General features: G+C 46.1%; 1 protein-coding gene across 1 annotated transcript in view; it reads right to left on the bottom strand.

Annotated features, from left to right (window-relative positions):
- Positions 1 to 24,208, bottom strand: part of LOC309808890 (forkhead-associated domain-containing protein 1-like) — a gene marked incomplete at both ends in the record, with an annotated part of 80,267 nt that overhangs the window by 27,417 nt on the left and 28,642 nt on the right. The window contains 3 exons of the mRNA XM_082629462.1: positions 3,404 to 3,640; positions 6,737 to 6,846; positions 16,216 to 16,486. Of these exons, the coding sequence (XP_082485588.1) occupies positions 3,404 to 3,640; positions 6,737 to 6,846; positions 16,216 to 16,486 (618 nt within the window). The remainder of the gene's footprint in view (positions 1 to 3,403; positions 3,641 to 6,736; positions 6,847 to 16,215; positions 16,487 to 24,208) is intronic.

The raw sequence follows: 24,208 nt of genomic DNA, 5'->3' as shown, positions 1-24,208 counted from the left end.
AGGTGTTCCTATGTTGGGTGCATATATATTTATAATTGTTATATCTTCCTCTTGGATTGATGCCTTGATCATTACGTAGTGTCCTTCCTTGTCTCTTGTAACATTCTTTATTTTAAAGTGTATTTTACCTGATACGAGTATTGCTACTCCAGCTTTCCTTTGATTTCCATTTGCATGGAATATCTTTTTCCATCCCCTCACTTTCAGTCTGTATGTGTCCCTAGGTCTGAAGTGGGTCGCCTGGAGACAGCATATAGATGGGTCTTGTTTTTGTATCCTTTCAGCAACCCTGTGTCTTTTGGTTGGAGCATTTGATCCATTCACGTTTAAGGTAATTATCGATATGTATGTTTCTATGACCATTTTCTTAATTGTTTTGGGTTTGTTTCTGTAGGTCCTTTTCTTCTCTTGTGTTTCCCACTTAGAGAAGTTCCTTTAACATTTGTTGTAGAGCTGGTTTGGTGGTGCTCAATTCTCTTAGCTTTTGCTTGTCTGTCAAGCTTTTGATTTCTCCATCGAATCTCAATGAGATCCTTGCTGGGTAGAGTAATCTTGGTTGTAGGTTCTTCCCTTTCATCACTTTAAGTATATCATGCCACTCCCTTCTGGTTGGTAGAGTTTCTGCTGAGAAATCAGCTGTTAACCTTCTGGGAGTTCCCTTGTATGTTATTTGTCATTTTTCCCTTGCTGCTGTCAATAATTTTTCTTTAATTTTTGCCAAGTTGATTACGATGTGTCTCGGTGTGTTTCTCCTTGGGTTTCTCCTGTATGGGACTCTCTGTGCTTCCTGGACTTGGGTGGCTATTTCCTTTCCGATGTTAGGGAAGTTTTTGACTATAATCTCTTCAATATCTTCTCGGGTCCTTTCTCTCTCTCTTCTCCTTCTGGGACCCGTATAATGTGAACGTTGTTGTGTTTAATGTTGTCCCAGAGGTCTCTTAAGCTGTCTTCATTTCTTTTCATTCTTTTTTCTTTATTCTGTTCCGCAGCAGTGAATTCCACCATTCTGTCTTCCAGGTCACTTATCCGTTCTTTTGCCTCAGTTATTCTATTGATTCCTTCTAGTGTGTTTTTTTTTTCAGTTATTGTATTGTTCATCTCTGTTTGTTTGTTCTTGAATTCTTCTAGATCTTTGTTAAACATTTCTTGCATCTTCTCGATCTTTGCCTCCATTCTTTTTCTGAGGTCCAGGATCATCTTCACTATCATTATTCTGAATTCTTTTTCTGGAAGGTTGCCTATCTCCATTTCATTTAGTTGTTTTCTGGGGTTTTACCTTGTTCTTTCATCTGTTACATAGCCCTCTGCCTTTTCATCTTTTCTGTCTTTCTGTGAATATTGTTTTTGTTCCACAAGCTGCAGGATTGTAGTTCTTCTTGTTGCTGCTGTCTGCCCTCTGGTGGATGAGGCTATCTAAGAGGCTTGTGGAAGTTTCCTGATAGGAGGGACTGGTGGTGGGTAGAGCTGGCTGTGGCATTGGTAGGCAGAGCTCAGTAAAACTTTAATCTGCTTGTCTGCTGATGGGTGGGTCTGGGTTCCCTCCCTGTTAGTTGTTTGGCCTGAAGTGACCCAACACTGGAGCCTACCCGGGCTCTTTGGTGGGGTTAATGGCATACTCTGGGAGGGCTCATGCCAAGGAATACTTCCCAGAACTTCTGCTGCCAGTGTCCTTGTCCCTTGGTGAGCCACAGCTGCCCCCCGCCTCTGCAGGAGACCCACCAACACTAGCAGGTAGGTCAGGTTCAGTCTCCTATGGGGTCACTGCTCCTTCCCCTGGGTCCCAATGCACACACTACTTTGTGTGTGCCCTCCAAGAGTGGAATCGCTCTTTCCCCCAGTCCTGCCAAAGTCCTGCAATCAAATCCCACTAGCCTTCAAAGTCTGAGTCTCTAGGAATTCCTCCTCCCATTGCCGGACCCCCAGGTTGGGAAGCCCGACGTGGGGCTCAGAACCTTCACTCCAGTGGGTGGACTTCTGTGGTATAAGTGTTCTCCAGTTTGTGAGTCACCCACCCAGCAGTGATGGGATTTGATTTCATTGGGATTGCGCCCCTCCTACTGTCTCTTTGCGCCTTCTCCTTTGTCTTTGCATGTGGGGTATCTTTTTTGGTGAGTTCCAGTGTCTTCCTGTCGATGATTGTTCAGCAGTTAGTTGTGATTCCAGTGTTCTCGAAAGAGGGAGTGACAGCATGTCCTTCCACTCCGTCATGTTGAACCAAATCTGACTACGGTTTTAAGCAGAATTATGCACTGAGGCCAAAATTCATCAATTTCCAATTGCTTTTTTATCAACGTTGTTGAGATATAATTTATGTACCAGATCAGTGGCCAATTTTAAAGTAGTTCTTTAAAACTTAAGAAAAAAATTTTTTTTCTTTTGGATTTAGTTTCAGGAGGAAGGAAGTTGACTGGTAAATCCAGACATTCTGGGTGGAGAATTTTTGGTGAAATTCCCTATAAATGAACCAGCAGCTGCCTTCAGGGTTTGATAAAGGCCTCAGTGTTTGGAACACTGTGGGGTTCCTTCTCCCCATCTCCAGCTCTTTCTGGCTGGGTCCGGGTGGGTGTGAGAAGTGGTCACTGAAGCGACAGGAGTTGGGTGGAAATGCAAAGTGGGTGTGAAAGCATGAGGTGTACAAGGTGGCAGAGCTGAGCCCAAATCACATCACTGTCTCTCACTTGCTGTGCAAGCTGTAACAAGCTCCTGGGCATCGCTGAGCGTGCCTCAGTCTCCTCATCTGTAGAATGGCATGTGTCAGAAGACTGAGGTTTAAATAGCTAATGAGGGGACTTCCCTCATGGTGCAGTGTTTAAGAATCCCCCTGCCAATGCAGGGGACAGGAGTTCGAGCCCTGGTCCAGGAAGATCCCACATGCTGTGGAGAAACTATGCCCGTGGGCCACAACTACTGAGCCTACACTCTAGAGTCCGTGAGCCACAGCTACTGAAGCCCTCATGCTGCAACTACTGAAGCCCGCGTGCCTGGAGCCCATGGTCTGCAGCAAGAGAAGCCACTGAAATGAGAAGCCCATGCACCACAGTGAAGAGTAGACCCTGCTCACTGCAACTTGAGAAAGCCCGTGCACAGCAACGAAGACCCAATGCAGCCATAAATAAATAAATTAAATTAATAAATTAAATAAGTAAGTAAATAAATAAATAAGCTAATGCACCCAAAGCACCTGCACCGGGGCCTGAACATGGTAGGCACTTAATCAAATCTAATATTGTTCTTACAAGGCTAGAAACTTGCCAACCCTCCACTCCCTGGAACTGTACTCCTCACCATGCTGTGCTCACTGCCCATTTCTAACTACCCGGGTGGCTCCCCCCAGGCTCTACCTGAGAGCTGTCACCCTGTGTTGTGACCCCAAGGCCCCGACCCACTTGTCTCTGAGCCCTACCTGGTTTTTCAAGCTCTGGATCTCTCTCTGTTGGGCATCGTCCTCTTCATGCAGAACCTGAAACTTGGGCGGGATCACCCTCTCCTTCTGCCTGGAGGCAGCTGTTTCCAACAGCTTCTGGCTCAGGTTGGCCAATTGGTTCTGCAGGCTTGCTATCACGGTGTCTTTGTATTTAGATTCAAGTTCAAAATCGGAGAGACGGCTGACTTCTTTTCCCAGCAGCAGAATTATTTCATCCTGGGTGGAGGCCAGATGGGAAATTTACTAGGTGTGGGTCTGGGTGTAAGGCTGAGCTCATTTAAAGAAAGACAGGAAAAATATGGTATCATTCTTTGGGAAGGTGAGGGCAGGCAGGGAGGGAAAAAGCAGACTTTCAAGGCTATCTCTGTCACTTCGAAAATCTCATAGAGACAAGAATTGGGTTAAAATGAGGTAACTGTATATAGACTCTTGTAATGGATGTCTATACCTCACAGGTACGGAAACTTTCCTTTCCCCGAGAATTAGACTTTCATATTAAGAACAACCATCCCACTTGGGAACTTTTGTTGCTAGAAAGTTTACTTAGAGTGTTTTCATTTATAATATACAGCCTAGCACACTGGGGACCTAGGAAAGGTAGTTAGGAAAACAACATTCTGTTTGACCACATTCTGCCTATAATGAGGGTTATTTGTTTTAACTTAAAACATTCTGAACTATTTGTTTTCCCTTTCCTCTCTTCTAATATTTCCTGCCTCTTTTGGCTATTCATGTATGAATTTTTTCCAGGTAACTCAATCTGGAAAGTAAATGAGACAGGAATACTGATTTATTTGCATGGGCTCATGTCAACTTTCGGCTGGAAAAACAAAATTGCTGGTAGACTGTACCCACAGGTATAATTAACCCTGTCCTCCATCTCTCCAGTGATAAAGCTCTGCAGCCAAAGAATTGGTTAGGTTTTCCAAAAAAGGAAAAAAAAATTCCCCCAAACTTCTCACCAGACGTTATCAATAAAATGTCAGAAAAACTGAAGAAGAAGAAGAAGAAAAAATTCCCCAGAGGCCTTTTCCAAAGCAGTCACGGGAGGAGGTAAATGGGCAATTTCTGGGCCAGCTCATTCCCAGGAGAGCCGTCCAGTCAGCCTCACGACCTGCTAGCTCCGTGACCTGGGGAAGGACAGGGTCTTGCTCATGAGAAAGCCTGTCTGACATTGCCAGCTGCTGCCAGGGGCCTTCCTTTGGGTCCTTGTGAAAGTTGGTGGCAAAACTTCAAGAGAGAGCATCAGACATATTCCCTACTCCTGGGCAGTTTCCCCTGTTTCACCCTGTTATGATCAGCCAGGTGCTTATTCATTTTTCATGCAACAAACTTTCATCGGGCAGCAACTAAGTGCCAGGCCCCGTGCCAGTGCTGGAATATAAGAAGTTTGCAGAGGGCAGTGGACAGCTGTGGGTTCTGCTTTCCTGGTGAGGGTCCCCTTGCCCTTCTGGAGGGAGCGTTCCTCCTTCCATGGGGTCTGGGTAGGATTGTCAGTCATGTGCCCTGCTCCTTCCTGTCCCACCTCCCCATGTGCATGTGGCCCAAGCTGGTCAATCAGAGATTTCACACATCGATTACAGAGGGAGAGGATCTTGCCTTCTTTTGGATCATAAACTTTAAATATGTAGGCTTGTTTGCCTGAGTTTGTCTTTTCTGACACACAAAGCCAGCCTCATGTAGAAAGCCAGACTCTGAGGGAAACAGAGGGGAGAGGTTGGTAGTGAGGAGGTGTTCTGATGACATTATTCAAGCTCCTGGATCTAGCCATACCTGAAGCTAGTGGCCCTTTAAATTTTCCAATAAGTTGAGCTAATCGATGCTCCCCCTCAAGCTAATTTGTTTATTGTCACTTGAGGGAGTCCTGGCAAGTTAGGGTAGAAATGGCTTATAAAGAGAAAGAATTCTTTCTATTATAAATAGAAAAAATGATAAATGGCTTATAACAATTTTCTATAAATAGAAAAAATTATAGTGGTTGCACTATATTTCCGAGTTAAAATTGAGGCAGGTTGAAAAATGGCAACAAATACTTTGCAGTTTTGCCATCCAGTCTATTTCGCCACCCTCTAGTCTGGGCTGGCCCCGTGACTTGCTGTAACCAACGGAATGGAGTGGAAGTGATGCTGCATGATCTCCAGGCAAGTTCTTACAGGCTGTGCAGCTTCTGCTCTGGCCCCCTGGGAACCCCGAGACCACCGTGCTGTGATGAAAAACCACATGCACAAAGGGGCGCACCAGTCCAGGCGTCCTGGCTGAGGCCCTAGATGTGGGAAGGAGGCCAATGGAGACCGACCACCAAACTGGCCAAGCCAGCGGCTGACTGAGGCCGCATGAGTGAGGCCAGGGGACGCGAGCAAAGGAACCTTCCAGGTCAACCCATAGATTCTGGGGAATAATGAATTGCTGTTTGAAGCCGCTAAGTTTGGGGATGGCTTGTTACACAGCGATAAATACAGAATCTGAGCGTGGCTTCTCGCCTTTCTGCAACATTTTTCAGAGTCTGGTCCCAGGATGCCTGGGTTGGAACCCCCTGCCTCCTGAAGGTTTGGATTTCCGTGTCTGACAAGAACCCCAGGTAGGTCTGCTCCTCACAAACTCTGAGAATTGCTGCAGGAGCAGGCCCTGGCCCTGAAGGAAAGCGAGATATTATAGACTGCTTCTTTTAGAGTAACTTTCGAGTCGTGTCTAAGTGGGGAGAAATTGACCTGGGCCCTTCCCAGGATGGCTTGAATCCACCTGTTCTGCTTGCATCCCTGCTTTAAACCTCTCTGGTTCTTTAACGAGTCTCTTGGCCCAGGCCTCCCTGACTTCAGGGCTCAATTCCTCCTGCTAGGAACGTGTTTTTGCATCACTGTTCCATCACTGAAGGTTGACCAAGTGATTACTGTGTGGGAGTTAGAAGTACCCGCTGAGAAGCTAACCAGACCTCGCTTTGAATCCTAACACTGCTCCTTGCACTGGGCAGCCGTGAACACATCACTGAACCTCTCTGAGCTTCAGTTTCCTCATCTGCAAAGTGAGGCTGATAAAATCTATTTTGAAGTTGGTGAAGATTAACGAGCTAATAAATGTCAAGTGCACAGGACATGGCCCAGCACACAGTAGGTGCTCAGTACCTTGTAGTTGTAGATGTTATTTGGGATAAAATGAGCAGTGGCCAAAACTGGCTGAATGTCTTGGGAGGAAGAGGTGGTTTCTTGGAAGTAGGAAAAAGGGACAGTCCTTGAGACACAGAGAACAAGAGGCAGTGGCAATCTCTCCATGGTCCCTCTTGCTGCTGTAGCTCTGTGCTTCCCCAAGACCCCTCACCTTATCATGCTGGGACAGGTCCTGGTCCACAAAAATTTCTCTGTAGGGCTCTGCCCCAGGAATTTCCTCGGCCACTGATTGTTCCGACAGTTCCGCCGCGTTGGTCCACACTAACACACAAGATCAACAGAGAATGCAGAGGAGACTGTGAGTTTCCCCAAAGTCTTAAAGAATATTTTCAGATTAACCTTCACATTCATGAGACTTATGCACTGAAAGCATTACAGGAGGACTGGAAAGGGTAAGAGCTGCCTCATTTCTCTTCCCCAGCGTTAACTGCACTGATGCACTGTGGTGTGCCTCTTTCCAGACTTTTTTCTATGCTGCATAAGAGCTGATGACCTTGGGCAAGTCATTTGCTCTTTCTAAGCCTTCGTTTCCACATACATAATTCAGGATCCCTGATAGTCTCTGTTATAAAGGGCTATCTGGAGATTAAATAGAATAATGATATAGAGCAGGGGTTGGCAAACTATGGCCCTGCGGCCAAATCTGGCCTTCTGCCTATGTTTGTAAATAAAGTTTTATTGCAACACAGCCACAGTGATTCATTTACATATTATTTATGGCTGCTTTCCAGCTACAAAGGCAGAGCTGAGTAGTTGCAGCAGAGACCATGTGACCCACAAGTCCTAAAGTATTTACTATCTGGCTCTTTACAGGAAAAGTTTGCTGACCCCTCATGTAGCGCATTTAGCGCTAAACATTAGCTATATTTTTTATTGCAGTCATATCTTGTCAAAAAACAAAAATGCATTTACATGACAGAGATTCTTATCCAGCTTACTTTTCAGCTAACAATATCAAAAACATCTCCCCATGTCAGTATTTGTAGCTGTACTTGGTTCTTTTCCAGGGTAGCATTGTGGTCCATTGTCCAAGTGTGCCAAACGTGTTTAACTAGGATCCACTTGATAGACATTTAAGCTTTCCTATATTTTTTCTTATTTACCCCAGTATTACAAGGCCTTTTTATATGACTTTCAGGGATTATGGCATTGTGTTTGGGGACCCCACTCTGTATCACATCAGACATCTCGCAATTCACTCACATCAACACTGAATACATTTCTTTTTATTGGTGTAGAAACGTTTGTAAAGATTTCTATAATTCTACGTGTGAGATCACTTGGGCCCAAGCGGCATATTTTAAATTTCCAAGTGACTATGGTTTCTGGACAGTCACTGCACATTCTTATCTTCTTGTGAAGTGAGAAACTGAACAAATTGTTTTCAGTGGTGATGAAACTTTAATGAGTATTAACATTAATGATGAATGAAGCACGCACTGTCATGTTTGTGGACATTCATCATTTATTCATTTTGCTTCTGTATTTTTTATTTATGCATTTTAGAGTCAAAGATCCCTGCCCCCCAGCCAGGTCTCAAACCTCTTTGTGGACCCCAGAACCTCTAGTGGACATAGCTGATGGCCTGTGGTGCCCAGAGAATGCACAGCCTTGCGTGTTGAATGAGCAGCCCTGGCCACAGTGTTTCCTGGGGCACGAGGAACAGAAGGGCCTGGAACTTCAGCAGCTGCCCATTTTCTCTCCCTCCACCTCCCCAACTAGGTCCATGATTAGAAAACTTTTATTTGAAGCTCACTGCCCCCATCTGACTCTCTTGGATCCTGAGCAGCAAAGTCCTAACTGACTATAGCAGCAGTGCCTGATAGAGAACTAAGGGAGCTACAGAATGCAATTTTCAATTTTCTCGTAGTCACGTTAAAAAGGTAAAAAGAAGAGAGGAATTTTTAATGATCAATTTTATTTAACCCAATACATTAAAAAGCATCATTTCAACACGTAATCGACAAAAAATATGGAGATATTTTATATTCTTTTTCTTCGAGGCATGAAGCCTTTGAAATCTGGGGTTTATTTGACACTGATTGTGTATCTCAATTTGGAAACTGAGTTTTCAGGAGGAAGATTTCATCTGTTTTCAGATTCCTCAAGAAATCGGCTCCCACTGGAGGAAGGTACTGACTGGCCTGTGTCCCCAGGGAGGGCCTCGGGGTCTGACCCTAACTGGGCCCCTGTCCAGTCTCAGCTTAGAGTTCTGGCGTCTGATGCCATCTCTAGGGGTGACTCCGGCTGCCTCTACGACCGTGTCGTGGCTGTCTTGAGGGACGCTTCCCTGCAAGATGATGGCCGGAGGGGGGACTTCATCAATCTTACAGAACAGGCTGATCGATGGGGTCCCTTTACTGGGGAAGGTGTGTTTACTCAAAGTCTTTGTGGGGCTCGAATTTGCTCTGAGACTTGCTTTCCTTACACCCAGGCAGGGAGGTGCGGGAGCAGTTACCCCTCACCTGCCCCAAACTTCTTTACCGGCTACTGTTATTTATCAAAAAGAACCTAAGGGCCATGTATGACCAAACCGGCTTAACTCTAGATGCTGGATCCTTCGGAGGTCCCAGTGGGGAGAAGCCCCAGGGAGAGTCGGGAGGGCTGGGGCGGTGGGACGGCGGATATGGGGACGCAGGCACTTTAAGAATTTTCGGGCATGAGCTGTTGGCCAAAAGGCAGGGGAGTTACTTTAATATTTTAACAACCCCCAGCTGTCCTGGTGCGCTCCAATAATCACCAGTCTGCAGCAGGGGCAGTATGTGTGCACCTTAACTGTGTCTTTCAGACATTGTGAGTTGTAAATAAAAGTTAAATAACAATCATGGTTAGGTAATAACTTAATTTTTAAATTTTAATATTTAAAATTTAAATATTAAAATTTTAAAATATTTAAATTATTAAGATTGTAAAATTTAAAATTTAAATATTAAAATATTAAATATTTTAATATTTACTGAATGTTCGCTGTGCACCTGGCGCTGTGCTCAGCACTTACAGGCAGGATACGATTTCGTCTTCATAACAACCCAGTGAGATAGGCATTATTATTCCCATCTCCATTTTATACGTGAGAGATATGAGGCACAGAGACGGCAAGTCACCTGCTCAAGGACACACAGCTGGTAAGTGGTAGAGTCAAGGGATGAACCTAAGTTTGTTGGATTCAGAGCCTATGCTTTTAACCACTATGTAGTCAATGTATTGAAGTGGGAAGATGTTTATGACATATTACTGAATTTTAAAAATCAGGTAGGGAATTCCTTGGCAGTCCAGTGATTAGAATTCTGTGCTTCCACTGCAGGGGGCACAGGTTCCATCCCTGGCTGGGGAACAAAGATCCTGCAAGCTGAGCGGCACGGCCAAAAAAAGAAAAAAAAAGGTTACCTATGTTAGGTTCATATGATCCTATTATTGGGAAAAAAATATATATATATGAATCAAGATGCTATTTTAATAAGTCACTCCACATATTTTCTTTTCTCAGTAATTCTTCCCCACCTCCCATGAGCTCTTGCCATTAAGATTTGGCCTTGGAGCTGACGTTTTATTGCCTTGTGGTAAAGGAAGGATGAGTATTAACTAGAACAGGGTGAGTTTTCCCCCAGGCAAAATGACGTTTTCATTTTTGACAACGTCTGGAGACATTTTTGAGAACCACAGTTAGGGGTGGTGGTGGTGTTGCTACTGGTATCTCTGGTGGGTAGGAGTCAGGGATGCTGCTAAACACTCTACAGTGGACAGGACAGATCCTTCAACAAGGAGTTATGCGACCCACCTGTCACTGTGCCAAGATTGAGAAACCCTGACCTGATCTGCAGTAAATAAATCCTTGGCTTTGGGTTTTCAAATAGAATTTTTCAAGTCTAAAGCAAGGTGACAGTCTAACAGTAAACCAATTTAATTGGAAGAGCCCAGCTTTGCTAAGAGAGGAAAGAGCTTTCTCAGAACCCTTAAAAAGAGGTGTTTTCTGTCAAGAGACAGCATGGAGGACTGGAGCACAGAGTTTTCTCTAAAGCGTGCAGTAGAGAGGCCCAGACACAAAGGAACTCCCCATGACACGGGAAGATGAAAGTCCTTTTCTGAGGATGGCGAGAGTGTCAGGGGAACGAGGGCAAACGTTTGGAAACATGAGACCTGGCTGAGAGGCTGAGGAGATAGAGCCCAGGTAGATGTGAGGGACTCTAAGCCATACGACTCATCCTTCATTTCTCCAGGGGGAATCCAAGTCCTTCAGAGAAGCCCCAAGTTCAGCATGGCACTGGAGAAACCAGTGATTACAGTGGAAAAATTTAAATGGCGGAGTGGAAAAAAGAAAAGAAACAGCCCATGTGCCATGTGTCCAAAGGACACATTAAAAAAAAACCCCGGGCCTCCCTGGTGGCGCAGTGGTTGAGAGTCCGCCTGCCGATGCAGGGGATACGGGTTCGTGCCCCGGTCTGGGAGGATCCCATGTGCCGCGGAGCGGCTGGGCCCGTGAGCCATGGCCGCTGGGCCTGCGCTTCCGGAGCCTGTGCTCCGCAGCGGGAGAGGCCACAACAGTGAGAGGCCCGCATACCGCAAAAAAAAAAAAAAAAAAAACCCCAAAAACCCTGTATATATGTTCATAAGACAGAACATGATGCATACAACAAAATGAATGAATCTCAGAAATACTATGCTGAGTGAAAAAAGCCTTCCACAAAGGAACATGTACTACATGGTTCTGTGTACTTGAGATTCTAGAACAGGAATATCTAATCCATGGCGGGAAAAGAATTCAGAAGAGTGGGTGCCTCTGGGGCCTGGGGCTGGGAATTGACTGGGGAGGGACATGAGGGAACTTTCTGGGGTGATGGTAATGTTCTATATCTTGATAGGAATTTGGGTTACATAGGTGTGCACGACTGGCAAAACTCAGTGAGCACATTCAAGATCTACACCTTTCAGGGTGTGGTAGCCAGTCTCCCAGATGGCCCCACTGATTCTTGTCTCCTGGTATTCAGAGCCTTGCATCATCCTCTGCAATACTGGATGGACTTTATATTAGTTAGCTGGGGCTGCCATAACAAAACACCACAGGAGGTCTTAACAAAAGAAATTCATTTTCTCACAGTTCTGGAGGCTGGAAGTCCAAGATCAAGGTGTGGGCAGGGTTAGGCCTCTCTCCTTGGCTTGCAGACGGCCACCTTCCTGCTGTGTCCTCACATGCCCTTTTCTCTGTGCACGTGCATCCCTGGCGTCTCTCTCTCTCTTCTTACAAGGACACCAGCCCTTGGATTAGGGCCCACCCAATCATCTCATTTGAACTTACTCATCTATTTCAATACACTATCTCCAAATATGGTCACATTCTGCGATATTGGGATTGAGGCCTCAGCATATGAATTTTGGGGGAATGCAATTCAGTCCGTAACAAAGCTTCTCTATGTAACCAAGGATATTGCAGAAATGACACAGTTTGATTCCTGAGGTTAGATCATAAAAGACATTGCAGCTTCTGCCTCACTCGCTAGGACCACTTGTCTGGAGGAGCTGGCAGCTTGAGGATGCTCAAGCAACGTATGGAGAGGTGCACTTAGTGAAGAACTGAGGCCTCTTACCAAAAGCCATGGGAGTGACCCATCCTGGAGGTGGGTCCTCCAGCCCCAGACAAGCCCCCAGAGGACCACAGCCCAGCCACCACCATTACTGCCACCTCATGGACAAGCCTGAGCAAGAATCCCCCAGCTAAGCCATTCCCAACTTCCTGCCTCAGAGAAGCTATGAGATAATAAATGTTTACTGTTGTTTTAGGCCATTACATCCTGCAGTAATTTGTTATGCAACAATAAGTAGCAAATACAGGTTTGGGCACCAGGAGTGGTGCAAAATTTAACAAAAACCCTACAATGTGGAGTGGTTTGGGATGGAACAGTGGCCAGAAGCTGGAGGACTTTGGCCAAGAGTCTTTGAGAAAGCCTGAATAGTCTTAGTAGAAGCCCGATGGCCTTTGAGGAGGCCGTGAGGGAAGGGTTCCAGGAAAGTGAGGAAAATGTTACTGGGGTTAAGGGATCCTTGTCAGGTGGTGGCAGAAGGTTTCCTAACACGTTGCCTGTGGTCATGAGGAAGGTAGAAAATGTTTGTGATGAGGCTGAGTGGTCAAGCTAAAGAGAGTCCCAGACAGAGTCTTGGAAGGTGCTGCCTGGTTACTTCTTACTACTTATAGTGAAATGTGAGGGGGAGAGACAGTTAAAGGAAGGGCTGTTAAATCAGGGCAATGTTCTGGGCTTGAAAATTCCCTGCCTCTCCAGGTGGCAAATGAAATGTAAGAAACAGGTTCTGGGCAAAGATCAAATCAAGGGCGCTCTCAAGAAAACACAGTCCAGAGAAGAAGCTGAGGGTGTGGTTGTAAAATCCTTTGTTAAGAATACAGATCCAGGGCAGTGTCCAAGAGAACCCTTCGGTCAAAGAACTCGGCTTCTAAGAAGCTTCGGTCCTTTGTCAGTCTTTGCAGAAGCCCATGGTGGAAGGGCTTGTGACAAAAAAGTCTGTGGGCGTGGTTTTTGCCTGATAGGATGAACCCCAATAAGAAGCACTGCCAACTCAGACTGACAGAGACCCACAAAAGTCAAAGAAGTGTCTGGACCCCCAAGCTTCTACAGGCAGGAAGCAGGCTATAAAACTATGCAGCCACATCCATGGGACACCTTTCATAGGAAAGGGAGGACGACTCAGAAGGCGGAACTCACGGACCAGGGGCAGAGCCAAGAGCCCTGGAAAGTCATTTCTGGGCAAGAGTTGGACTGAAGCCCAGTCAAGGAACTGCCGATATTTTCCCAGCTGGACTTCAGAACTGCTTTGGGCCAGGGACTCCTGTGTGTTTCCTGTTTTTCTTCTTTTGGAACAAGAGGAGTGTATGTAGCAGTGATGCTATGTCTGTCCCACCAATATGTGCTGGGTGTGTGAGGGACAGACCCTTTGTTCAGAGGTCTTCAGATTTCTGGAAGTAGTACTTGATGAGCTGAACGTAACGTACTACACCCATGAGCCCCATCTGTACCTGGACTTGATTTAGACGAGATTCTGGAATTTGAGCCGATGCTGTTACTGGGGTGAGATTTTGGGGGGCCTCGGGAGAGAGGAGGAGGAGTGTGAATCATTGAGGACCCGAGGGCAGGCTGTGGTAGTCGGCCTCCAAGATGACTGCTGATAATCCCCACCTCCTGGTCTTCAGGCCCGTGTGTAGTCTTCTCCCACACTGGAGGGTGACGCCCTGGGTAACCAGCAGGATATTGCAACAATGACAGAGCATGACTTCTGAGGCTTAGTCACAAGAGATGTTGCCATTTCCATCTTGTCCTCCAGGATCACTTGCTCAGGAGGAGCAGCTGCCGTGTCATGGGAACGCTCGAGCCACTCTCTGGGGAGGCCCATGTGGTGAGGAACCGGGGCCTCCTGCTGACACCCATGTGAGCAGCCGTGTTCCAAGTGGATCCTCTGGCCCAGGTCAAGCCTTCAGATGACTGCAGCCTTACGAGGGACCCTGAGCCACAGCCGTCCTGCTAAGCTGCTGCCAAATTCCTGACCCACAGAAACTGTATAGATGATAACACATGTTTGATTTTGCTTTAGGCTGCTACGTTTGGGGAGAATTCGTTATGCAATCATGATAACTAATACACATTCTGTGTTCATTTTACATGAAGGAGACAAAACATGTTGAGTTCTAGTTAATGGTATATGTGCTAAAACATTTAGGGGGAGGACTACAGATGTGTGCTATTTATTTTGAAATGCATCCAAAAAATAAGATGGATTAATGCAGAACAAGAAGGATGGGTAGACAGAAATGTAATAAAGAGTACAGCAAAGTGTTAGTGGTAGAATTAGGAGGAGAGCTGTCTCTGTAAAATTCTTTTTGCTTTGCTGTATGTTTGAACGTTTTCACATTAAAATGCTGGGGTGGGGGCTTCCCTGGTGGCGCAGTGGTTGAGAGTCTGCCTGCCAATGCAGGGGACACTGGTTCGAACCCTGGTCTGGGAAGATCCCACATGCCACGGAGCAGCTGGACCCGTGAGCCACGACTACTGAGCCTGCACGGCTGGAACTTGTGCTCCGCAACAAGAGAGGCCGCGATGGTTAGAGGCCCGCGCACCGCGATGAAGAGTGGCCCCTGCTCGCCGCAGCTGGAGAAAGCCCTCACACAGAAGTGAAGACCCAACACAGCCATAAATAAAGAAATAAATAAAATTAAATTTAAAAAAATGCTGGGGGGAAATGGCTGAGTAATTTCTTAACTTGGGTGGTTGGTACATGAGCGTTCCTTAGATGATGATGATGATGATGTAAACTGCAGAGATACCTTTCATTTGCTCCTTAGTCTGTTTATTTCAGAATAATAACTATTATTTGAATGGCTGAGGGAAGTGACTAGGTGAGTGGTCCTGAGTGAGACCAGGGAAGGGTGTGGAGGCATCGAGAGACCTGGGGACTCAGAGGGGTCTGGGGCTGGGACACAGAAAACAGAGAATGGGACCTTCACACCAGTGGCCACAGAAGAAACCTGGGAATCATGCCAGGGACTAAGTCGACCCAGCTACTCTGCCAGTAAGCCTGGCAAGGCCAAGAGGATGGTGACAGACAGGAAGTCTCCTCCCCAAGTGCCATGAGGCCTTCTGGGGGGGAGGGGGGGAGAAGGAAACCCTGATGGCTGTGTGTCCCCAAAGTGACCAGGCTGTGAGTGACAGTCACTGAGATAACCAGCCTTAAATTTGACTGAAAAGCGTTATTTTAGATTAGATTGAATACATAACCTCCGGAGAAGTAATTTTCTCCATAAGCCTCAGTCTCCTCTTACCTGTAAAATGGTAATAAAATATTTAAAAACCTCCTAAGGCAAGAGGGATTTCAGTTACCAATATGTCTGTACATCTGAGTCGAAGTATATAAATTTAGATTCTGATACACATTCATATATATTCATATATATGTACAAACACACACACACACACACACACACACACTCACCACAGAGGTACTGATGTGTGCAGATGGGCAGAGCACAGTCTTGGAGGAGTTTGTACCAAAAAGTCAACAGGGAGAATTCTGGTGATAAGGGTGACAGCTTATCTTTTACTGTTTTCTAACTTTCTGCGTATCCCAATTTTTTCACATTTGATTATGTTCTACTTCAGAACCAGAGAACATAAGCAAAAGCCAGAGAAAGACAAATATCATACCATATTGCTTATATGTGGAATCTAAAAAAAGGTACAAATGAACTTATCTACAAAACAGAGATAGAGTTACAGATGTAGAAAATAAACTTATGGTTACCGGGAATAAGAGGGGGGAGGGATAAATTAGAAGAGAGGGATTGACATACACAATACTATACATAAAAGAGATAACTAACAAGGACCTACTGGATAGCACAGGGAACTCTCCTCAATACTCTGTAATGGTCTATATGGGAAAAGAATCTAAAAAAGAGTGGATACATGTATATGTTGAACAGATTCAGTGTGCTGCATACCTGAAACTAACACAACACTATAAATCAACTGCACCTCAATAAAAATTTTTTAAAAAAGGGGAAAGCAGAAACTGAGACCCATCCTCCTAGCAAAAGCCCCTCCCCTAAGCCGCCAAGGAAGCACCCATGAGTACCTTGCCTGATGATGGGAACGCTGTGGGCAGCTCTGTCCACCTTGAAGGAGAACATCTTCTCGCTGGCACTCACGGGCCGCCTGTGGGAGGCTGGTGGGACCATGGGGGGCTCGGGGGACCCCTGCGACCAGCTCCTCTGCACTGGCGCTGTCCAGATGCCCGGGTAGAAGGGGGTCTGTGGTGGTGAGGGTGACTGGTTCAGTTGCTGGGTGGCCCAAGGTGGCTGTGGCCTTGGCCAAGGTGCTGGGCCCCTCACCCATGGGAAGGAGACCTGCAGGGGCAGACAAGAGGGTCAGGGGAGGTTACGAGCAGCTGGGGTGGTCTTCACCTTTCTGTCCCGGCGACATAATTGCTGCCCTAGATTTTGGCGTATAAGTCACTTCTCCCAAGAATCCCTCCCACACTCTCCCCAAATTTGGGATGGCGGTCCCCACCATGGGTCACCTTGCACACTATCACACCACCATTTATTGGGTGCAGCCTTCGTGCCAGGCACCCAGTCAAGAGATTCACATGCATTACCTTATTTAATACCCCTGATGCTCTGTGATGAGCCCGAGGCTGAGCAAGACCTAGTGACTTTCCCAGGACCACAGATTTGGCAGTGAGCGTCTGAGCTGGTACAACGCCACCTCTGAGCTCTGAGAGGCTGACAGCTTTTTGTCTACCTTGCTCAGCACTGTATCCTCAGCTCCTAGAATAAACCCTTGGCACATACACAGTAGGTCCTTAAATACTGGTTGAAAGAATGAATGAACACATCTCCGAGATTCAAGCCCAGCTCTCCAGGACACACACATCCACACTGTGTGTCTCCCTGGCACTCCCATTCCACCTGTTCCCCGAAGCCGAGAGCTCTGGGGTGGAAGGCACCCCAACTGGCTCGAAACCCAGCTGGCTCATTAGCCTGTGATCCTCAACATCTGCCACATCTGATTCTTGGCAGACGCTCCATAAATATCTATCGAGGGAACCTTTTTTCATCTGACCCGGCGGAAGATGTCTGTAGCTACTTTCATTAGAGAGCACATCAAAATCCATCTACACCGGGAGAAGCAAATGCTGAGAGGTGCTGACACCTGGCTTTGTCTTGGTTAATGCTGTTGTGGCCGTTCCTCCCCGAGCCTAGTGGTTAAACCGTGACATCGTGAATGCTACCATTTATTGTAATTACTCACCGATTTCTCGCGATAGCCCTGAAGGGGAGGAGCTCTCCTTATTCCTAGCTTACAAATGAGGCTTGGAGAGGTTAAGGACTTCACCAAGCTCAGGTGGTGGTGGAGAGGGTGGTGGGACTGGGGTTCTGGAAAGCTCTTTCCCTCTCTGTCTCTCTCTCCCTTCTCTGCCCCGCCCCCAGTCTCTTGGCAGAAAAAAACACACTTTTCAAGGAAGAAGCTAAGTTCAAAGGTTTGCCGCCTGTGGCGGTCACGTTTCTCTTTCTGCAGACTGCAGACACGTAATGAGAAACAGGACAGAATGCTTCCGAAATAGGAGCACTGGCAGACAGAACTTCCTATAGCTCCAGCTGGATTGTATTCAAGAGGAAGGTTCTCCACTCACTCAGGTTCCCAAACCAGTCTTTTAGCTACAGTCTTTCCCAGCCAAGTCAAGAATCCGGTGAATTCCCCTGAAGACTTTTTTGGAGTCAGGGAGAACACTGTTCGGGAAAATCAAACTCCAATTGCCTGGCGACACCTGGCCCAGCATTTATGATGACACTGGCCCCGTTGAAACCTGTTTCAGGAACGGACTTGGCAGTGTTCCAGAACTCTGTTACCTTATGTGAAGATTCGAATTTCTCTCCACTGTGGGCACCTCGGTCTCCACCTAAGCTTTCTTCCTTTCTCTCCTTTCAGAAGCTGAGGTGTCCTGCTTCTGCCTTGCACTCACTTCTCCATCCATCCTATCCCTTCCCGTCCTCTCCTCTGGGGCTGTCTTGCCTCAATCATTCCTACAACCTTTCCTCATCGATTTAATAAAGATTTATCGAATGAAAGGGCTGAAGGTGGGAAGGGGGAAATTTGAATATGTTTTACCCCCGCCTGAGAGAAAACAAATCGAGAGACCACGGGTAGTATGGAGGAATTCCCTTTTGTGCTGGGATGCTCAGGTAGATGTGCCTCACTGCCCACTAACTGCCAGGGTGCTAAAGGGAGTGCTCATATCTCATGCCTCAAGTGGTTCACTGCCGTAGTGGACAGGCCGCAACCCACCTGGCTCTTCTGGAAATTCCAGGAATCTCCCTCCCAATCTGTCGGCCCATTGCTGTGGGTGGGGCTAAGCAATCAACCAATCACACTCCCTGGACATACTGATTGGTTCAGTGGTGGGGCAAGTGATCCAATCAGAGCCAAGGAGACCCAAGAAGACTTGGCTGGACACCAGGATCTGGAGTGACCTGGTGGGACTTCAGAATGCAGCCAGCATGAGGGAGTGGAGCCCAGACATGGAGAGAGGGAAGCTGTTTATTTATTTTTCAAATTGTGGTAAATAACCTGCAACATAAAATTTATCATCTTAGCCATTTTAAAGCATACAGTTCAGTGGTGTTAAGTATAGTCACATTTCTGTGAGATGGATCTCCAGAACTTTTTCGTCTTGCAAAACGTAAACTCTATTAACCAGTAGACAACTCCCCATTCCCTCCGCCACCCAGCCCGTGGTGACCAACATTCTGTCTCTATGAATTGGACTACTCTAAGTACCAAGTACCTCAAATAAGTGAAATCACATGGTACCTGTCTTTTTGTGACTGGCGTATTTCACTTAGCATAATGCCCTCAAGGTTCATCCATGTTGTAACATGTCAGAATTTCCTTCTTTTATTTTATTATTTTTTTGTGTGTGTGGTAGGCGGGCCTCTCACTGCTGTGGCCTCTCTCGTTGTGGAGCACAGGCTCCGGACGTGCAGGCTCAGCGGCCATGGCTCACGGGCCCGGCCGCTCCGCGGCATGCGGGATCCTCCCGGACTGGGGCATGAACCCGTGTCCCCTGCATCAGCAGGCGGACTCTCAACCACTGCGCCACCAGGGAAGCCCTTCCTTCATTTTTAAGGCTAAATAATATTCCACCATACAGTTTAGAGTGTATTTTTTTTATCCATTAAGCGTCATGGGCACTTGGGTGGTTTCTACCTCATGGCTATTATAACTATGCTGCTGTGAACATGGTGGGGAAAATAAGGAAGCTGGTTTTGAGCACTGGCTGGGGTGCTACCCTGAAGTGCTCCATCCCTGAGGCTGGCTAGAGCTGGTTTCTGTTGCTTGCAGCACACAGAGCCCGAACGATAGGGCCCCTAGTGGGAAGGAGCCAAAGATGTATAAACGCAGCAGAGACTCCAAGCTCTTCGGGTTTAAAAATTTAAAAATAAAGGTTTTTTTTTTTTTTTCCCTCTGAAGCATGTTGGTTGAGGGTAGCTTTAGTTGGATGGTTAAAGTTGGTTTTCTCTAGTTTCCCGGCTTGCTTTATCAAAGGGAAGGTCAAGGTTTTCTCAGAAATTGCTGCTGGCAACTACAACGATACAGGCAGGGAGAAAAGCAAACATAAGAAGAAGACTCACATTAAAAGCTAGCTCTGGGCTGTACAGGAAGCATGGGGTCAAGGTCAGTTATCAACAAGTTTGTTTTTATTATTTATTTATTTTAGATTTAATTCTATTTATTTTTGTCTGTGTTGGGTTTTCGTTGCTACGTGCAGGCTTTCTTTAGTTGCGGCGAGCGGGGGGCTACTCTTGTTGTGGTGCACAGGCTTCTCCTTGTGGTGGCTTCTCTTGTTTCGGAGTGTGGGCTCTAGGCGCATGGGCTGCAGTAGCTGGGGCACATGGGCTCAGCAGTTGTGGCACGTGGGCTCTAGAGCGCAGGCTCAGTAGTTGTGGCGCATGGGCTTAGTTCCTCCACGACATATGGGATCTTCCCAGACCAGGGCTCAAACCTGTGTCCCCTGCACTGGCAGGTGGATTCTTATCCACTGTGTCACCAGGGAAGTCTTCAAGTCTGTTTTTAGAAACTTTAGTTTAAAAATACACGCTAATGCCTTTTCTCTTTCTTTGTGTCTGTTCTCTGACCATATGGTATGTTGCCATGGTTGGGTTTTTTGTTTTGTTTTTGAGGTAGCATATGTGATAGTCCTGATTTCTTTTCCATACTACCTTTAAAATAGCAGGTTGGGGCTTCCCTGGTGGTGCAGTGGTTGAGAGTCCGCCTGCCGATGCAGGGAACACGGGTTCGTGCCCCGGTCCGGGAAGATCCCACATGCCACAGAGCGGCTAGGCCCGTGAGACATGGCCACTGAACCTGCGCGTCTGGAGCCTGTGCTCCGCAACGGGAGAGGCCACAACAGTGAGAGGCCCGTGTACCAAAAAAAAAAAAAAAAAAAGCAGGTTGTCAACCACCTGGATTAACCATGACCACATCCACGGCTGAATTTATATTAGCTTTAATAAACACAGGTCAATGATTTACTCAAGAAATCACTATCTATTTTTTTTCAAGTTATCTATTTGTTCTTTGTGTTATCTCCCCAATATCTGCTTCTAACCCTGAAAAGAGTATAAGTTGAACGGGAGACCCTAAAAAAAATTCGAAGTAGTTTGCACATCGAGTGCCTACAGTACACATGAACTCTGCCAGGAAGCCCTGGAGCCTGCAGAGAAGGTGGAAACTTAGACCTTGCCCTTGGAGAGCTTGTTATGTGCTCTGCCATTTGTAAGTAATTGTGGACAATACAACGGCTATGAGCCACTGTGTAGAGAAGCCACAGATGTGCCACAGACTGTGCTGGGCACTTAATGCATGTCGTCTCATCTGATCTCCAGAATAACCTTGCAGGAGGCATTTTACCCCTCATTGTGTGGATTAAGAAACTGAAGCTCAGAGAGGTTAAATGACTTGCCCAAGGTCTCACAGCCAGGAAGTGGTGACACTATTGGACTCCAATACCTGTGCTCTTAGGACTTCTAGGTTACTCGAAGTCATGATTTATTACCTGCCTTCCATACTCACAAACGGATCTTAGACGATTGGTTAGTGAATGATAGGATATTTTCCAAGTTAAAAAAAGGAAATGAACATTAGATGGTGTGAAAAACCACAAGACATCGCATGGGCTACTTAGAAATGGGATTTTCTAGGAACACTGACAACTGTCTTATGGAAGTGTTATTCATCTGGTACATGCCACGCCCTGGAAGCAGCTCAGAGGACCCCAGCCTCCATCCGGGAAGACCTGTGGTATGTTCACTGCTGTACCAGAGGAGTGCTGGGGCCAGCTGGTACCCGCCCACGAGAACTGATTGTTAAATGTCCAGGAATTTTGCCAACTGGTTGATAAACACAGCCATTAATAAGAATTAACTTACATAAATTTACAATTAAATTATATCAGAAACAATTGGTATACAAACTTAAAAGTCACCCCTTCCTAATTATTTTACTCTATTTTATTATTACCTATGCTCTTGAGGTTATTTCACTCTACTATATGTTTCTGTTGGAAATGTTACATAGTAATGTGTTACCACACCTCTCTTTCCTTCTCTGTATTCAGGGATGTGTCATTGGGAGCTTGAAATTGACCGTGGAGGGCGTATTACACCATACAAATCAGGAAATGTTATAAATGAGGGCTTGGTTTTTAAAAAGTTTTATAAATATGTTTGATAATGGTGGTTCATGTAGAGCTTGATTTTGTTTGTTTGTTTGTTTTGTTGATTGCCTAGACTTAAGACGGTAATGGAGAAAATGTTAACAATGCAGATTATACAAAAGCATGTTGTGTCTTAGCCGTTATGTTATGAATAGAGCAAAAAATTGGGGAAACGTTCTTCCAGTATTTAAAAATTATTATCTGATGCAGCAACAAAGTCACTCATGTCACTGATGAACATGTGAAGTTCTAACGTCTTTCTTTTTTCACTTGTATTATTCATAAATCCAAAATATCCAAAAATACCCACGAGTGCTCAGGTTGGGAACTCTCTCATTCGTCAACTGCAATGAGAAATTGGCTATGGATACAAGAATTCACCTAAAGTCAATGAAAGCATTCTGTGAGACTCAGCTGGCTATATAGAATTTACAAGAAAGAGTACTGCATTTCTTGTTACATGGAAAGACTGTGCTACACATTCTTTATATCAGTAAACCTTATGCTATGCACCCATGTACTTTACTTTTTCCAGAGAGCTGGTCATTAAATATTTACCAGCAATTTCTGGCTGTGCTGGCACCCAGCAGAGTGCCTACTACTCATGGTAGGTGTTCGCTGACTGAGCTGAACAGTTGGCAAATGGAGTGTAAATAAAAAGCACTTTGATTCTGGGGCTGGGATGGGGAAAACACATGTTAAGCCTGGTGCATCTTGTAACAGCAGAGAGTAAGCAAGTGCCCAAAACGAAAAGGTGGGGAGATGCTCAAGGACACAGCAAGCAATCTGAAAGAGCTCCCAGTGGCCAAGGCTGGAAGAATTTGAGCGAAGAAATATTTAATGAGTATTGGATTATAATTCAAAGTGTAAAATCAGTATACATGGATCCATACTGACATAGATACATTAGTGAGTAAATACATAAAGGAGGGAGAAGAGACCGGCTTCCTTACAGAAAAATTTAACATACATAGATGTGGAGCTTAATTCCCATGGTCTGGAAGGGCCTGGGGGGTAGGGGTGATGGTGGCGAGCAGGGACACTGACCGCAGCATGGAGGAGCCATGGACCTGGAAAGACAGAATGGAGACTAGAAAACATGGCCAGTAGATCTCAGAAGCCAGGAGAGGGGGCTTCTTGGTGCCAGGACAAATGGCCTTTATCTCAACAGCTACCGGGGTGTCACCGTAACTCAGAGACGGGTAATAATTCTATGTCCCCAAGAAAAGGGTAAATCACGTACGGGGCTTCAGTGTGAGAAATCAGGGTTATACATTTAGAACACAGAACCGCCAAGTTATACATTATTTTTAGGTTTTGGAACTTAAAAGAATTAAGTCCCTTTGAGCTGTTCAGAAAAGCCATTCGTTTGGGTTTTTCCCAGCTGTGTTAAAGGAGATCTGGCCCATCTAATTTTCCCATTTTCTTGTAAATCTTCAATCTTACGGTTTTTCCTTTCCTTTCAAGTTCTAATCAGCTTCCTGGTCAGTCCATAAAATGGGAAATAGAATCTAATGAGAAAACAGCCGGATTTTTGCAAATAGCTTTTGCTACCCCTAGACTTGGCCTGCTTCAATTGGGTCTTGCCAGATAGAGAGACGGAATGAATGAATGAATGAATGATCATCAACTAAGTTCAGAGAAGGAGCAACGTGGTTCTGATTTGGTAACAAAGGGTGTGGTCTGCCAGAGGAAGCAGGACGCGGCCTGGTTCCTGACCGAGTCTGGGTTCTGTCTCAGCAGGATGCTAAGGGTTCAGCCCGCGCTCCCGTCTCCACCTCCCCCGATGTCATCTGCATCGCCTGTAGACATCTGGTGATAACACAGCCTCAGGGGTCCTTTTGTGTGAGTTTCTGCTGCAGAGGCCGAGCCTGAGGCTGTCTGCTGCCCCGTGCCCTCCACTTCACTGGTCTCGGGAAATCGCCTTTGATATAAAACACCCAGCCTCAGGAGTTCTCATCACATAAGTAAGTCCCCACGGGACCTGTAAGAGCACAGGGTAGAGGAAATCCTACAAGGTCAGGTAGGAGATGACAAAGCTTGACCAGAAAGAGGCTTTGTTCTGAAGGGCACCATACTCTCTGGTCATTCACTCAGTTGCCGGCTTCTCAACTCCCGGTACAGTAAAGCCACATCCTCCTCAACAACGGGCCCTATTCAGAGGTCCCAGGAATGTGGAAACATCACCCTTCTTGGGGATGGACAACTAAGGCCCTGACTCTGAGCTTCTCATCACACCAGTTCACCACAGGAGAGAAATGAGCAACTATGCTTCCTTGGAGACTGGCCTGGGACTTTTCCAATGGAAAAGTGGATTATTCGTCATTTTCCTCCCCCCAGATCCTTAGTG

Source organism: Mesoplodon mirus (genome assembly GCF_964341445.2).
Source record: "Mesoplodon mirus genome assembly, chromosome: 7".
Lineage (NCBI taxonomy): Eukaryota > Metazoa > Chordata > Mammalia > Artiodactyla > Ziphiidae > Mesoplodon > Mesoplodon mirus.
The sequence above is the reverse complement of the archived record's forward strand: the minus strand, read 5'-3'. Positions and strand labels throughout refer to the sequence as shown.